Source organism: Vombatus ursinus, unplaced genomic scaffold (genome assembly GCF_900497805.2).
Source record: "Vombatus ursinus unplaced genomic scaffold, bare-nosed wombat genome assembly UNPS02014817.1, whole genome shotgun sequence".
NCBI classification, from domain to species: Eukaryota; Metazoa; Chordata; class Mammalia; order Diprotodontia; family Vombatidae; genus Vombatus; species Vombatus ursinus.
In genome coordinates this window covers 11,769,105-11,786,354 of record NW_020954595.1, presented here as the reverse complement: position 1 = coordinate 11,786,354, position 17,250 = coordinate 11,769,105, and the positions used below count along the sequence as shown (strand labels likewise).

At 53.5% G+C, this 17,250-nt stretch overlaps 1 protein-coding gene across 1 annotated transcript in view; it reads left to right on the top strand.

Annotated features, from left to right (window-relative positions):
- Window positions 1-16,906: 16,906 nt before the first annotated feature.
- DLEC1 (DLEC1 cilia and flagella associated protein) overlaps window positions 16,907-17,250 on the top strand; it is a 77,117-nt gene continuing 76,773 nt past the window's right edge. The window contains exon 1 of the mRNA XM_027835915.1: window positions 16,907-17,191. Within this exon, the coding sequence (XP_027691716.1) occupies window positions 16,907-17,191 (285 nt within the window). The remainder of the gene's footprint in view (window positions 17,192-17,250) is intronic.

Below are 17,250 nucleotides of genomic sequence, written 5' to 3'. Positions count from 1 at the left end.
TACTTTGTGTCAAGTACTGTGCTAAGTGCTTTATGTATATAATAACAATAACAATAATAAATAGTATTTATAGAACCTCTACTGTGTACCAGACATTGTGCTAAGTACTTTACGAATACAATAGTAATAATAATTAGCATTCATGTGGCATCTACTTTGTGCTAGGTACTTTACAATTTTTAAAAATTTTCTTTTTTAGTATTTTCCCCAATTACACGTAAAGACAATTTTTAAGATTCATTTTTTACAGTTTTGCATTCCAAATTCTCTCCCCCTCCTTCCTCCCCCCGAGATGGTAAGCAATTTGATATAGGTTATACATGTACATTCATACAAAACACGTTTCTATGTTAGTCATGTTGCGAAAGAAGGCACAGACCAAAAAAAAAAAAAAAAAAAACAGCCAAACAATCCCAAGAAAAAGTTAATGAAATTAAAAGTAGTCTGCTTCAACCTGCATTTGGATCCCATCAGTTCTTTCTCTGGAGATGGACAGCATTTTTATCATGAGTCCTTTGTGATTGTCTTGCATCACGGTATCACCGAGAAGAGCTGAGTCAGTCACAGTTAACCATTGTTACAATGTTGCTGTTACTGTGTACAACGTCCTCCTGGTTCTGCTTACTTCACTCTGCATCAGTTCATGAAAGCCTTTCCAGGTTATTCTGAAATCCACCGGCTCCCCATTTGTTATAGCACAACAGGATTCCATCACATTAATATACCACAACTTGTTCAGCCATTCCCCAACTGATGGATATCCCCTTAATATCCAATTCTTTGCCACCACAAAAAGAGCTGCTCCAAATATTTTTGTACATGTGGGTCCTTTTCCCTTTTTTAAAAAATTTCTTGAGGATACAGACTTAGTAGTGGTGTTGCTGGGTCAAAGGGTATGCACAATTCTATAGTCCTTTGGGCATACTTTCAAATTGTTCTTCAGAATGGTTGGATCAGTTCACAACTCCACCAACAATGTTCCAATTTTCCCACATCCCCTCCAACATTTATCATTTTCTGTCATATTAGCCAATCTGATAGGTATGAGGCAGTACTTCAGAGTAGTTTTTATTTGCATTTCTCTAATCAATAATGATTTAGAGTATTTTTATGTGACTATAGATAGCTTTAATTTCTTCATCTGAAAACTGCCTGTTCATATCCTTTTACCATTTATCAATTGGGGAATGACTTGTATTCTTATAAATTTGACTCAATTCTCTATATATTTGAGCAATAAGGCCTTTATCAGAGACAATTGCTACAAAAATTGTTTCCCAGCTTTCTGCTTTCTTTCTAATCTTGGTTACATTAATTTCATTTGTGCAAAACCTTTTTAATTTAATATAATCAAAATTATCCAATTTGCATTTTGAAACGCTCTCTATCTCTTTTGGTCAAAAATTCTTCTTTTCTCCATAGATCTGATAGCTAAACTATTCCTTGCTTCTCCTCATTTGCTTATGAGACACTTTTATGTCTCAATCATGTATCCATTTTGACCTTATCTTGGTATATGGTGTAAGATGTTGGTTTATACCTAGTTTCTGCCATGCTGTTTTCCAGTTTTCCCAGCAGTTTTTGTTAAGGAGTGAGGTCTTTTTCCAGAAGCTGGGGTCTTTGGGTTTATCAAACAGTAGGTTACTATAGTCATTGACTACTGTGTTTTGTGTTTCTAACCTATTCCACTGATCCACCACTCTATTTCCTAGCTAGTATCAGACTGTTTCGATGATTACACTTTCTAATACAATTTGGAATATGGTACGGCTAGGCCTCCTTCACATTTTCCCCCCTGGTAATTCCCTTAATATTCTTGACCTTTTGTTCTTTCATTTGAATTTTGGGGTTTTTTTTTAGGGACTTTACAATTATCTCACTTCATCCTCACAACAACACTGGGTGGTAGGTGCTGTTATTATACCCCTGTTGCAGTTGAGGGAACCCAGGCAGACAGAGGTTAAGTGACTTGTCCAAGATAACACAGCCTCAAATCTGAGACCAATTTGAACTCAGGTTTATTGACTACAGGTCCAGTGCACTACCCATTACACCAGTCAGCTGCCTCAATTCCATTAGAGCCGTGTCAAAGTGGCTGCCTGTGGATGTGGCAGATGCCCCAGGTTGCACTTGTCAATATCTCTGTAGTTTGGGGAGTGACTTCTTAGAAGGTTCATGTAACATCAGACGGCTGCTGAGGTCTCTGCTAGCTCTGAGATGTGTATTCTGTGAAGGAGAAAGAATCTGAGGTGCCCTTGAAGGGGAGGGGTAGGACTTAGGAAAGTGGGGTAAGAGAGGTAGGGGAGAGGAGGAGGGGCAGGGCATGGGACAGGTGGACCACGACAACTATAACCAGACCTGCCTGCCTGAACTGGAAGGCGTGAGTGGGAGCAGAGAGTAGAGGACTTCAGGTGCCAAGCTGAGGGAGGGAGGCTTTAGCCAGAGGGAAATGCCTCCAAGAGATGCACCGGAAGAGCTCTGGGAAAGGGGCTAGAGGAGGTTTTCGAGTGGAGAAGTAACACTATTAGGAAGATAACAGTAGGAGATGCGCTCTGAGGCCCCTCTCAAGGCACAGTTCTCTGATCCCCCGGTTTCTAGGGGAGGGGAAAGGCAGTGACGAAGGTGGTGCTGTTGCCAGAAATATGAAAATAAGAAGGGAGTGGGGGCAGGGAGGAAGGAAAATGAAGATGTTGAGTTCAGTTTTGAACTACCTGGAAGGTCTCTGGGATGCCGACCTGTGCACCTTTCCTTTGACTTCATAGCTTTTACACAGAGATATTTCCTTCCAAAGGTGGCACCACAAATATACAAACACATTCCCCACAACATGCCGGAGGCATATTCCCCTCACCCTTACCCCTGGGGAGGGGGAGGGGTTGGGGCACAGGCCTGCTTCCAAGTCCAGAACCCTGCTGGTGCTCAAGTCGAAGGCATTCCAGCTTTCTCAGGGCTTCCATGCTAGGCTGGCTAGCTGGCTGCACTCACAGCTCTCCTACAATCCTGGCTGCAAGGCTGCTGTGGTTCCCCATCCTGTGGGATTAGCACATGAAAAGGAGGCCAAAGAAAGCAAAACAGAAACAAACATGCCCAGGCCCATTTCTCAGAAGGGGCTGGTAAAAGAGAGGGGGCAGGGGAAGGAGCATCCTCCCCTTCTCGAGGGTTCAGTTCACAGTGCTGTGCACACTGGGTACAGCAGAGAAGAGGGGCTAAAAAGAGCAAAGCAGAAGGGCTTTGGAAAAGAAGGCAGCCAAGAGGGTTGGTTTTAGACACTGGCAGCCGATCACAGGACACTCCGCCCCGCCCCCATGTGATAGGGGATGAAGATGCCACCATGTCCCAAATTGGGCATGCCCAGACCGGCCTCGGGTACACACACACACCTCCCCCCACCCCCGTCTGAAATTTGCCATCCCTGGCAAATAGGAGTCTTGATTATTGAGGTCCAAGGGAGTGGCTTTGGAGGTGGGTGAATAGACCTGAACATGTGGACGGTAATGGAGGTCCAGGGCTGGCTGGCTGGGATGCAAAGCATTGTCTGGTGGTCTGGGGCCTGTGGATACCATAGCTAGTGGAGTTCAAGCTCAGGGACTCACAGACAGAGAATTTATTTGTTTGTGTGGCATTCACCCCCGTGCTAGAGTTTGGAAACAGTGGATTCTGTTCCTTTACAGGGGCGTTTGTGTGGCAGGCCAGTTGAGAGGTGGAGGTACAGGAGGTAGGGATGTCCGGCTGGCTGGTGGAGCCCAGGGGAGAGCTGGGTAGAAGTGTAGGTCCTGGAGTCTCCTGCATAGAAGGCATCCTTGAGGTTGGGCAGTGACTGGCACTGGTAAGGGAGGAAACGGAGAGGAACGTCCTAGAGACTGAAATGTGGAGCAGATAGCGAGAAAGCTCAGCTTTAGGGAGGGCAAGCAAGGAGAAGAATTAGCCTAGAGGGAGGGGTCAGAACGCAGCAGAGACATGAGGACAGAGGAGCACTAAGACAGAGAAGGGGCCCTTGCACTTTGCAGTTAGACTGGAAAGTCATCGGGGCCTGGTATACAGTGGTCACTTGATAAATGCTTGTTGCTGTGAGGAGGGACCTGTGAGAAGGCAGCTTCTGTGCTGGGGAGACATGGGAGTGCTGAGGATTCTTCCAGAAGCCAAGCCTTGATGGGAGGGAGTTGGGAGGATCCCCTAAAAGGCTGAACAAGAAAACTGCCCAGGGCTTGTGAGGACCAGTCTAAGGCCACCTGATTCATCCACAAGGGAGGGTGTGACCATGTAAGAAGAGGAGGCCCAGGCTGGAAAGAGAAATGGAGGTGGTTCCTTGGGGGAGGGAGGACCCATCCTCATGGGCCATGTCCCAGGGTCCCTTCTCTGGCTACCTTCTAAGAAGGGCAGAGGCCCCATACTCCTGAGATCAGCTCTCTTATCCATGCATGCCTTGGGTGTTGGCCCAATTAGGAGAGGGGGTGCAGGGACCAGGCGGAGAGGAGAGTAAATGAATGGCCAGGCCTCTGCTGTCTGGAAAGAAGCCTTGAAAACAGCTACTACTCCCAGGCTCAGGAGCTCCTCTGGGAATGATGTTTTCCTAGCAAACTTCATCTTTCTGCCAACTTGTATGGAATGCAGAGGAGTCAGGCTCTAGCCCCTCTCCCATCAGATCATCCTGGGCAGGGCTGGGCCAGGGTCTCTGGGCAGAGGGAGGGTGTGTTTGCCCTTGGGGAGGGGGTGGGGAGCAGGGGTCGAGTAGGGCCCAGGGAGTCACCGAATGACTCAGAGCTGCTCCCAAAGAGAAAATATTTTGCCCAGGACTGAATGTGTCTGTGAGTCACTGCTCTGGCTGCTTGGCCAGGGCTGTGATGTGTGACACTTGCCTTCAACCCACATTCAAAGCCCAACCTTATCTGCTACACCCCTGACCCGCAGCTCAAGCCAGGGGCAAATGGGCTTCTCTCGGGAGAGAAATGGCTCACGTGGGTGTGTTAGAGGCACAGCCCCAGCCCTGACGTCTAGATGTGTGTGTGTCTCTGTGTGAGTGTGTGTATCTAAGTATGTGTGTATGTGTGTGTCCATGTGCATATGTGTGAATGTGTGTATGTATGTGGGGGGTTTCCTTTGGGCAGGGAGGGCACCCCCACTTCCTTTCCTGCAGATTTCCTCTATAGTCTCAAAGGTCACTGTTTTTTTCCCAAAAGTTTCCAGTCAGGAACTGGCCTCCCTCTTCCTCATCCTGGGGAAAACTGTGGAAGTGAGAGTTGGGTTTTGTTGTTAGGATGCCCATCCCAGGCCCACTTTCAGGGCTGCTCAATGCTCTCTTGCTTCCCGATGCTGCCCCTTTATCCACGCCCATACCCTGCACTCGCTCAGGGCCATCGGAGGGCCCTCAGAGCATCCCCACCTCAGAGGGGTTCTGACCTCCCCCTTCTATCACGGGGTCGTGGAGTTAGAGCTGGGAGGGATCTCAGCTGTCATCTCATCCAACCCCTCCATTTCACAGATGGGGAGACTGAGGCCAAATAGCAGAAGTGACTTGCCCGAGGTCACATGGTCCTCTGATTCCAAACCCCGCACCTTCTTACTGCGCCATGTGATGGATCATGCCCATTTACCAGATGAAGAAGATGAAGTGGAGGCCTCTGTTCCTGCCCTCATCAGCAAGCATTTATTAAGTGCCTACGGTGTGCCAGGCTCTGTGTTAAGCACTGGAGCAGAAATATTTAGAGGCCACATGCACACACATACAACCAGAAGAAAAATTAAAATGGGATTAAGTACAGGGGAGAAATATTAAAAAGCTATTCCCAACAATCATTCGTAGACCCTAGTTTTCCCATCTGTGAAGGGATGGGGGTGTACTCTCCAGAGTCCAAATGTGATGGCCCCAGAGGGAAAGATCACTGCCAGCAGAGGAGTCCGGGTAGGCTTCTGGGAGGAGGTGGCAGGCGCATGAGCTGGACTTTAAAACAGAGGAAGGCTTTTACTAGGCAGGGATGACGGTTGGGGGAGCCCAGAAGTAGGGGACAGCAAAAGAGGAAAGAATGAGTTCAGGGCCAGCGCATCCCCTTGTCCAGTTTGGACAGAGCATGGTGTGCAGAAGGGAGAACAGAATGGAACAAGACAGGAAGAGAGGGGTAGAGACAGATTGTGGGGGACCTTGAATGCCAAGAAAGTCTCCAAAGTCCATCTTTCTCTGAAAGTCCCTGCGGAGCCCCTGAGGGGTTTCCTTGGGAAGTGGGGTTGACATAATCAGAGCGCTGCATTAGAATAATTATGTGGGCAGCTGTCTCCCTGGAAGCAGAGAGCCGTGAGGACGCCACCACGCTGGTTCAGGTGGCAGGTGAGGAGGGTTCCCAGAGTGTCAGTGGAGACAAGGGGATGCCTGGGAGGGCTAGCCCAAGCCCCACTCCCCTCTTCCCTCTGGCATGGCTCTTAGAAGGAGGGTCGGCCCCAGTGACCCCCATAGTGAAGGAAGCTCTGCTTCCATCCCTCCTGACCAGAGGTGTCCCATCAAGGTTGCAGTCTCCCAGCTGGGCATCTGTCGTCTTGTGGGACCCCATCCTACGTCAGGATCAGTCGTGAAACCTGCCCAGCCTCTAGTGCCAGACCCTTTCACTCCCTCTGTCCCTGGGCACCTCACATAGACCCTTTTCTCCATCATGCTGCCTCCCAGCAAGGCTCCTGCCCCAGGGCAGCGGTGCCCAGGAAAGCACAAGCCTCTTGGTGGAAAGGCATCTGGAGAAGGTCGGCTGGGATGGCGGCCCTGAAGGTGGTCACTGGGCACCAGCTGTGAGGCAGATCACGTGGGATGGGGACAGAGGAGGAGGCAGTGGGGTGCTGGAAAGTGGCCTGAATGTGAGAGGGCGGGCAGAGGCAGGAACCAAAAGGCCTTCTTCTTGGGGCCCTGCGGGGGCTGCGCGGGGAAGCAGCCCTTTGCAGAGCCACGTGGCCCTGCCTTGGTTTTTAGGGGCATCCGCTTATTGGCCAGCATCGTATGGGGGTGAGCACAGCCCAGCGTGTGGCCCATTCACCCCATTGTCCCACCGAAGATGGTGGCAGAGGGATGCACATTCTCTCCCACCATTGCCTCCGAGCTGTCCAGCACAATTGGGCACAGCTATTGGGCAGTGTCTGTTTCCCTCTCCTCCTAACTTTACCACTGCCTCCCAAACCCAGCTTGTTGTCCTTCCCTCAAACTCCCCTCTCCCTGACCTCTCATGTTTGCTATTCATAGTCTCACCAAAGGGTATCATCTGTGCAGCCTCGCAGTGTGGGACAAATGCCTTTAGCGCCTTGGTCAGCCCAACCTTGCCAGACTTCCTCCTTGGGAACGTGCCATCCCAGAGACAGACTCCTGTCCTCCCTTGTGCCACTGCATGGAGGGGAACCATATATTTCTGGCCTGCCGGTTTCCTAGGAGAGGGAGAGAACACCCTCAGGACCCCAGGCCCTCATTCCTGCCTCCCTGCCTCTATGATCACAATATTCAAACATTCCCGCCTCCCTCCCATTTTCTGTCTAGCCTCCAGACCAGGGACAGTCACAACCTCCTGAAATTCAGTAGTAGGCTTAAAAGTCAAGTCTGATGCTCAAGTAAGTGCTTAGGATGATGCTTGGCACATAGGAGGCACTCAGTAAATGTTTATTGATTATTGTGTGGGTGGGGGGTGGGGTGCTTATTGTCTTTCATTCTCAAAAAGGACCCGAATGACATCACTGTGTTGGGGTCAAGGTTCAGTGTGTCAAACTGTGGCTGGTCAGACCGATAGGAGCTGGAAGGCTCCACCACGGGTTGGGCACAAATAGTCCGCGTGAACATTCGGGGTGGATCCTCTAAATTTGCACATCTCGCATCTCGTTTGAGCTGCTACAATTCTGCTTTGCTCATAGAGCACAGTGCCTTCTCTGATGTGGGCACGCTGTGCTGGGCGATCCTGTGCCAGCGTCTCCCGTGTCTCCCAACCCAAAGCTCTTCAGAGAGCCCTTGAGAGTGCCCTCACATCACTTCTTCTGACCTCTATGTGAGCGCCTTCTGCGTGTGAGTTCTCTGTAAAAGTCTTTTAGGCTAGCCTATGGTGGACATTGGAACAATGTGGCCAGCCCATTGGAGCTGTCCTCTCTGCAGCAGTCTGGATGCTTGGCAGTTCAGCTTCAGGGCACCAAGAGGGCCTGACCCCCCGGACCCCGAGGTGGACGCCAGCTCCCTTCTGGCCCTCCCTGGGCCTGGCAGTCTGTGGGGTCCTCCTGCTTAGAGCTGGCTCGTCATGACTTCACGGCCCACTGACTCAAGCTGGACGTCCTCTCCGTGGGGCCGTCTGGGAAGGTCTGCCCTTCTAGTCTCCTCTGAGTCCTTGTCACATGCATCACACGCTTCTATTTCTACCAAATTGGGCTCCTCCTCCTCCCAGCAGTTTTCTGCCTTTTTCTGCGCCTTCCTCCATCCCTAAAGTGGCTGCTGCCCTCCCACCTTCTGCTGTTGAATTCCTGCCCATCTACGGGTGTCTCCAGCATTTAGCACACTGCCAACACTTAATGAATCAATGTGTTTTAATTCATCTGTCTCCCACATTCTCACACGCCAAAGCTGCCCGCTGCCGCCTGGAGCAGCCCCCTTGATGCTCGTGGTGGGAGGAGAGGCCAGTGGGTTCTTCTCGGTGTCTTTTCCGGCTTGCCATGGCTTACATCCCCTGGCCGGGGGAGAGGGAGGGCTCCCGAGCCTGGCCCAGCTTCTGAGTTGCCTGAGGCTGGGGCCCAGAGGACCGGGTGACAAGAAAAAGAAATAATTTGTCATTTTTCTGGCACGATCTCATCTGGTTCTCACACCCACCTTGTGAGGTGTCAGGAAGAGGGATAGGGACCAGGCACAGCATTGCATTAGGGCATAGAACTCCCAGGTGAGAAAGTGCCCTCCACCAATGCAGATCGGCACCTCTGTAGCTCATGGGCTTAGGTTGCTGCTATTGTTATCCTCCTTTTTCAAATGAGGAAACTGAGGCACTGAGAGGTACAAGAAATTGCCCAGAGCTTGACCCGTAGCTCTCACCTGACTCCAAGGCCAACACTCCTCCCCTCCTCCCCACTCAGGGGAGTCTGGGTCTCAAGGTCAGCTCTGGCTGCTTCCTGGACCTTGTCTCTCAGCCCTCCTTCTTCCCCCAGGCATTTCTGCGCTCTCCGGACGCTGACATTGGTCTCTTCCAAGAAGGAGAAGCACAGACAAAAGCTGCCCCAAAGGCTGAGAGGGACGAGGTTAAGGTGGTCTCCAGAGGCCCGTGGCCCTGGATTCGGAGTCACAGAATCTGGACGAGAGCCTGCCTTTGGCACTGACCCCTTATATGGCCTTGGGAAGGTCACCCTCGCTGGGCCTCCAGTTTGGTCATCTGTAGAAAGCGGGGGCTGGACAAGACGGTCTCTCAGGTCCCCGCCAGGCTCACGTCAACGACCCCAACGTGACTTCCAAGGCTCCCTCTGTTTCTAAAGCGCATGAGGAAAGCGCGATCCCAGAGATAGCAGGGGCAGAGATTCCAGGGGCAGACAGATGTTGGGCCAGGACGAGGACACCCGGGGGTCAAGATGGCCGGGAGCAAGACAGGCCCCCAAAAGGCATTAGACTGGGCCTACCTTTGGCCTAGTGATGCCACTGCTAGGCCTATGCCTCCGGGAAATCACCAAAGGAAGGAAAGAACCCGTGTTTACAAATACACACGGCAGCTCTTTTGGTAGTGATCAAGAACTGGAACCTGAAGGTGCCCATCAGGGCTGGGGGAGAGGCTGGACGAGGCTGGGAGACGGGGGTCATGGAACATTACACGAAAGGATGAAGGGTGGTTTCAGAAAAGCTGAGGCTCGGATAAGCGGAGGCAGAGCCAGAAGGATTTCTACCACAGCAGTGAGACGGTGAAGACTGAAGTTCTCCCCTGCAATGACCAGCCAGAATCCCAGCGCATGGACGCAGGAGCACGGGCCCGTCTCTGGACAGAAGCGATGGACACATGAGATTCTCGGTTACGATCAGGTGGACATTTGCACGGCTTGGCAAGGTGTGGCTCTTACAAGAGTCTTCTTTTTCTTTTCCGATTAGGGGTCAATAAAAGGGAGGAAAAAACCTTGTCAGTTGAAAAAATTCAATTAAAAAGAATAGTGGGGACAATGTCAAAAATGAGGGCATCAGAAGGAGGCACGGGGGCTGGGGAAGAAGCTGATGAATCCTGCTGCGGACATGCTGGGTCTGAGGCATCCAGCCGGGTGACCCAGCAGGCGGCTGGAGATGTGCTCGGGGCTCCAGAGGGGCTGCAGGAGGCCCCAGAGGGAGGAGTTTAGAGAGAGAAGAGCAGAGCAATGAGGATGGAACCTTGGGGGATGTCTACGCTCAAGATAGGGAATAAGAACCAGAGACAGAGAAGCCCCGGCCTGAGAGGCAGCCAACGTCAGTCAGTCAATCAACAAACACTTATCTAGCGCTTGCTGTGTGCCAAACAAGGGATACGCATACAAATAGAATCTGACAGTCTCTCCCCTCCAGGAGCTTACAATCTAACGGGAGAAGACCATGCACACTAGGAAGCTGAAAAGGGCGTGGGAGAACATGCCTAATGATTTCAGAGGTGTGCACAAGCAGTGGGGCAGGGAGCAGGTGGGGGGCAGCCTGTGCTCAGCTCCCCCTTTCCATAGAGGCCCTGGAGCCCACGGCCCCACCCTCCAGGCAGAGGGGCAGAGGGGACTGAGGAGCCGGGAGGACCGGGCAGAAGGGGAGGGAATAAGTATTCCTACAGCACCTACTGTGTACTAGGCGCTTGCTAAGCGCTTTACAAATATGATCTCATCCGAGGTGAGATGGAAGGAGGGAAGGCTACAGAAGAGATGTCTCGTCTCTACCCCGAGGCCGCCCCTGGCCAGGAGAGCACTCGGGCAGGCTCTTGCCAGGCTGCAAGCGTGCGGTGGGGGTGCCATCCCACCCTGGTTTAGGGATGGCCCTGCCTCTGTCAGGCTACACCGCGAGAATTCCTTCTGCTCCGGGAGCATCAGGGCAGCAGCACCTCCCCGCAGCGGAGGGAGCTCTGTCAGCGCCCAGGAATGCCAACCTTCAGGCCTGCCAGGCCCTGGTCATGCTTTTAGCCCCACCCCAGGCCAGCTTCCCCTTTAAACCAAACAGAAACTTGCCCAGCTCGGAGTCTGGTTGTCTTAAGGGGAGGAACAGGGAAGAGAAGCAAGAGTCCCAGATTCTCAGGGCTTGGAGAGGAGAGGCGGGTGGCTGGGGGGGGCCTTAGTCTCTGGACTGCCAGCCAGAGCGCTCAGGGTGGAGGGGGAGGCTGTGGTCCTGCCTGTCAGTTGGGGTGTTCAGGGAGGAGCCCCAGGCCTGTGGGAGGGGCTTTGACCTCCCAGATAATCTTCAGCCCCCACCCAGGGGACCTGATGGGGGGACCCCTCCCCTTGAGGATTCTTTCCCTGACCTGTCCGAGGCCCTTAGGGCTCTGCCCCTCCTGGATCACCTAAAGTAGCTCCAAGTCACTGCCTGGCTCTGGTCACAAATTCTGGGCCCCTAGCGTCCTCTCCAGGGGCGCCTTCCTCTTGGCCCACCATGTGCTCCCCTTCCCTCTGCCCTTCCCCACATTCTCTCGCGCCCATGCCAGCTTCAGGAGCCCGGTCATCCCCAGGAAGGAGGTCTACTCACTTCCACTTTACAAGCCTTTCTTAAACTGCACCAGGCCTGTGCTTGATGGGGGATTCAAGGGCAATAGCACCCCTGCCCCCTGTGGATGCAGCTCATGGCGTAGAGAGTTAGCTGGAGAAACAGAGAGGGTGAGAGACTTGCCCATGGTCACACAGCCAGGGTGTGTCAGAAGTGACTCTGAAGCTGCCTCCCAATTTGGGTATAACTTTTTAAATGAAGAGGAAGGAAAAGATTGTTCCATATTTTCTATCAACTCACAACTGAGAGGCTTTGGGGACAGAGATTATCTGTGTGACCATGGACAAGTTACTTCACTTTCCTGCGCCTCAGTTTCCTCATCTGTAAAATGAGGGGGTTGCACACAAATCAACAGCAGTACCTGTTGTTAGGTTGTTTCAGTTCTGTCCAATTCTCCGTGACCCCATTTTCCTGGCAAAGATGCTGGAGTGGTTTGCCTTTTCCTTCTCCAGCTCATTTTACAGATGAGGAAACTGAGGCAAACAGGGTGAAGTGATTTACCCAAGGTCACACAGCCAGTGTCTGAGGCCATATTTGAACTCAGGAAGATGGGTCTCCCTGACTCCAGGCTGGTGACGCTATCCACTGTACCATGTTCTTTCAGACTAGCCCCGTAACAGTAATAATAATAGCTAGCGTTTATATAGCATCTGCTGCCTCTGTCAAGAAAACCCCAGATGGGGCCAGGAAGCATCAGAGGTGAATGAAAAACAACTCAGCTGTGATCTCCGGGATCAAAACCAGAGTCCTACGTGGCTTCTGAAGTCACCCCAACCTCCCCTCCCACCTTTCCAGGCTTCTGCAGCAGTGCTCACCTCTCTGCACATGGCCCCCCTCCCTGGACTGTCTAAGCCCTGACTGGCCTTCATGCTTCCATCTCACTCCTCCACCCACGTCCAGGCTTTCTGATTCCCTCAAGACACTTGGACTGAGGCCTTTCCCAGCAGCCCCAACTGTGTGTGCGCGCGCACACACACACACACACACACGCACACGCCACACACATGTGTGCACGCGCACACAAACACACACACACACAAACCCCACACACACGTCCTTCAACCTTCAACCGTCCTTCCACTCTGTGTCCCAGTGACCCGGCCCCCTGGCTGTTCCTGGCCCATACCACCTCCCAACGCAGCCAGAAGACTTCACCAGACACGCACCACCCCCTGGGTCGTTCCTGGCCTCCAGGATGCCCCTCGCCCAGCCACGTGGCTGAATCGGAAGCAGGCAGAGAATTTCTGCATCTGCTCTGAATAATGCAGGTCTGGGCCTGTTTCAAGGCCAATCTCCCATTACCCAAGTTGTCGATAAAAATGTCAGACCACAGAGGGCCGAGCACACGGCCCCAAGGTATTCCAGGGGAGTCTTTCCTCCAAGTCAAGACGGAGCAATTATTGACTCCTCTGGGTCTGTCCACCACCCAGGCCTGAATCCACTTAGAGGCCCTGGCACCTTGCCCCCACCCCCCTAGCTGGTCCCCAAGAGCGACCTGAGAGACCGCCAAGGTAAAGTCCCGTGACACTGCCCACACCAGCCCGCCTCGTCACGCCCCTTCCCAGAGGACATGCCTCCGTCCCGCTTTCTGTCATGTTCCCCCTTCTAACTGCTCTCTGGCCCTTCCTTTAATAGGATTTGTTTTTAGCATTTTGCCAGGAAAAGCAGTCAAGCTTACGGTCTCCCTACCCCTGAGGTCTGCTCTTTTTCAGACCCATAGCTGTGCTCCCACTCTTCACGAGCTCTCTAAAGGGCCCTCAAAGCAGCTCCGTTTTTTCCATACCCTGAAATGGCGCTCACGTGCTTGGTGACTCGAACTCAGCCAGGGCAGGTAGGTGCTCTCTTATCAGCGCATCTGGTCTTGTGCTTTCCACTCCCCACTAGGCATTTCTGGTCTCTCATTTTCAACCGAAAGATCATTTTCTTTGGAGGAGAAAACAGAAGCAAAACGAGGGTTGGACAGCACATCATTTTGCTAATTCGTTGATCCTTGGCCCATCTCCTCCCTCCTTTTGAATCATCCTCTTGCATGAAGCGCAGTTTTTACTATCCTTCATGTTCATTGCCAGCCTTCACTCATGGGGGCTTCAGCACACATGACACTTTCCTCACACACATATGTATCCATCCTCCTTTACTTGCCCTGACTCCCATTTCCTGTGCATGTCCCTGGGAACCCATTGTGCAGATTGGGAAACTGATCCCAGTGGGGAAAGACGCCTTCTGAAATGCCATCATTCTTTGCTGTTTGTTCTTTTCTTATGAATTTATCATCTGTAGTGTGGGGGTGGTACTACAAATTTCCCCCTCTCTGGTGCATGGTAACACTATGGCTACCCTGTCCCCCCCTTAGCAACACCAGGTAAATTAAATGCCCGATGCCAGAGGACAGGCAATGGGGGAGAGATGGGGTGCTCCTCCCATCCTTGGGCCCCACCGATGAAGTCCAGAGGCACACTGCCCGGGGTGCTGAGAGAAAGAGGACTCAGATGGGGAAAAAGTCCCCTGAGTCCATACATGATCTGAGAGAGAGAGGGAGAGAGAGACTTTCTAGGGAGGCCCCAAGGGACAAGGGCTCCTGCCCCTGGGAGGCAGCCAGGAGCTGTCAGAACCACAGCACAAGAGAAGGCATGAGAAGGGGAGGTGCCCTAAGTGTGCCTCCAAGCTGTGGGGCAGGTGGCCAGCTATTTCTGGTTCGGGTGGTTGTTGTCTGTCCTTCTGTAAGAGGACCGCAACATCAGGGAGGTGATGCCATGACACGCAAGTGAGTCGGATTTAAGTGAGGCAGGGCTGAGCGCAGTCACCAGCCTCACTCTCTCCTCCAGGGGCCAGATTTGGATCAGAACGACTGGAGACGGCCCTGTTCTGCTGGCCCCTGCTTGGGGAGCAGAGGGAGGGACGGGATGGGCTCCAGGCTGTGAAGGGAGCAGCTTCCTGGGGCAAGTGAAACCTCCCAAGCCTGAAGAGCCTGTACAGCCCTGGGGCGAGGAGGGAGAGGCGAGAGGGGACATTACTCCTTATGGGGTGCTGTTATCTTCTGTGGGCACTGAGATGAGTCCTATCACCAGTAAATGAACTCGTCTCTGCTTTATGCCTTGTGAGCCAAGGTGCTTTGAAGGGGAGCAGGTGATTATGTTCTTGGGGTAAAGCTCTCAGATTTTCTGTGTGGAGCGATGAGCCGGAGAAGTGAGAAGTCTTCCAAAATGTGCCTTTTCCTCTGCCACAGAGGGCTACATAGAATTATTTATATTTCTGCCTCAGGCCTACAAAGGTTTTCCTCAGCACAGTGATTTGTGTACAGCAGGTATTTAATGAATGTTTGGTAAGTTCTCAGTTTCTCTTGGGTTAGCTGGGACTTGAGGCAGTAAGGAGCCAATAAAAGTGCAACCTGCCCACACACCCTTCCCCCCTTCCCCCCAGGTTAGGCCAGCAGTTAATGAAATCTCTTCTGCTCCAAGGGCCTGAACCCAGGATGGTTCAATCAATCAATCGACATGTATTAAGCACCTACTGTGTGCCAGGCGCTGTGTTGATGCCCTTTGCTCCCCTCTCATGCCTCTATCTTGTAAGATCATCAGAGGAGCTAATATTAATACAGTGACTCAAGGGTTTGCAAACAATTCTGGGAGGTTTCAGTCAATAAACATTTATTTTCAATTAACAAAACCACTATCTTAACCTCCCACTTCCCCTTGGGAAAACATAAAAAGGAGCCGCTGCTGTTGTTGACAGGTAGAGTCAAACCCCAAAATACCAGTACAGCGGCCTACCCTCGGGAGGTGGCTGGCGGCTGGCCGCTCCTGGGCCTGACCACTGCCCTGTTCAAAGGGTTTGCCTTTTCAAAGGCCTTGGGCTTTACGATCTTGCCCGTCATTGATTGTGAGGCAGTGGGCTGAGACCCGGAGACTCGAGGAGACAACACCTGTCCCCGCTGTCCAGGAAGGGGGTCTCTGCAAACTCTGTGGCTTCCTGTGCCTCCAGGGTCATGGCTCTCACCACCGGCCCCTTCCCAGTTCCCCAGTGACTCCCCTTGTGCACCCCATGTCCAGGGGCCCTGGCCTCGGGGCTGCTCCCTCCTGCAGGGACAGGCGCCTCTGAGCCTTTGTTCTCCGGGCTTTCCTGGGAGCCCCATCCCACTGCTGGGGCCACGCGTCGGACCAGGCTTGTCTGCCGGTGGTCCCCCATTAGAACGGGAGCTCCCTGGAGACAGAGACAGTGATTTTACTTGGCATATGGCATACAGTAAGTGATTAATAAATGCTGGCTGACTGATTTTCATGCACATGGGAGCCCCTGGAGTACATTGAAGGGGTCTCAGAAGGAATGATCCTGCAGCCTGCTGGTCCAGAAAGGCCTCCTGAAGGCGGTCAGATTTACAGTCTTGAAGAAGAAAGGAGCAAGCATTTATATGGCTCCTACTGTGTACCAGGCGCTGGGCTAAGCACTTTACAACTGCTATGTCCTTTCATCCTCACAACAACCCTGCGGGGGAGGGATTGTGACTGTTCCCTTTTTGAGGAAACTGAGGCAGCGGTGAAGTGACCTGCTCAGGGTCACACATAGTTTCTGAAGCTGCATTTGAACTCAGGTCTTCCTGGCTCCAGGCACAGCGCTCTGTGGACTCTGGCGCCCCCTAGCGGCGTCTAAAGCGCTTCCAAGCTCTGTGGCTCCCGCAGCTCCCCCGGGGGCAGGGGCGGGGGCGCAGCCGGAGCCAGAGCCCGCGCCCTGCTCCTAGGCCCGCCCCAGTGTCCTCGGACCATGGCGCCCTCTGGTGGCCAGCCCGCGGCGGAGCGTCCCCGGAGCCACGTGTGCAGGAAGACGGGGAGGGGCAACGGGAAGAGGCAGGGAGGGGCAGAAAAGGGAAAGAAGGCGGGGCCAGAAGCTAAGGCGGGGGGCAGAAGCAGGATTGGTTGAGGGAGGGGGCGTGGCGATACGGGCGGGCACGAAGGTGGAGCCGAGAACTGGCCGAGAGAAGGGGCTGGGGAGGAAGCTTGGTCCCGGTAGGCGGTGAGGAAAAGGCGGGACCGGAAGCGGGGCGGGGCAGCAACTTGAGAGGAAAGGAAGAAGCAGAGCCGGAAGTGGGGCGGGGCGCGAACCGAGAGGGAGGGCAGGAGAGGCCGGAAGTGGGCGGGGCGCGGGCTCAGGGGGCGGGCCGCCGCTGGGCGGAAAGCTGTCAGGAGGAGGGCGGGAGCGCACTGAAGGGGCGGGGCCGGAAGCGGCCTCGGCGCATCGGTTGTCGCCATGGAGACCGTGAGCTCGGCGTCCCTGGTACCCCAGAGGGCTCAGACCAGCACGCAGCTCCTGGGGCCGCCGCCCGGGGAGGCGCGGGTGGAGATGGCCGCGCCGACCGTGGTGCAGCCGGCGCTGGAGCCCGAGCCCCAGCTAGAGCCGGACCGCGAGCGGAGCTCCCGCGGAGGCGGCAGCGACCGGAGCCAGAGCCGGGGCGAAAGCGGCTGCGAGGAATCCCTGGAGCTGACGCCCGAGCCCCCCCTGCTCAGGCTGAGGCCCACCTCCCTGCAGAGCCAGGTGGGGGCCGGGCCTCCGTCCAGCCTGCCCGCCTCTGCCTCCCTCCCCTCCCCCCTCCT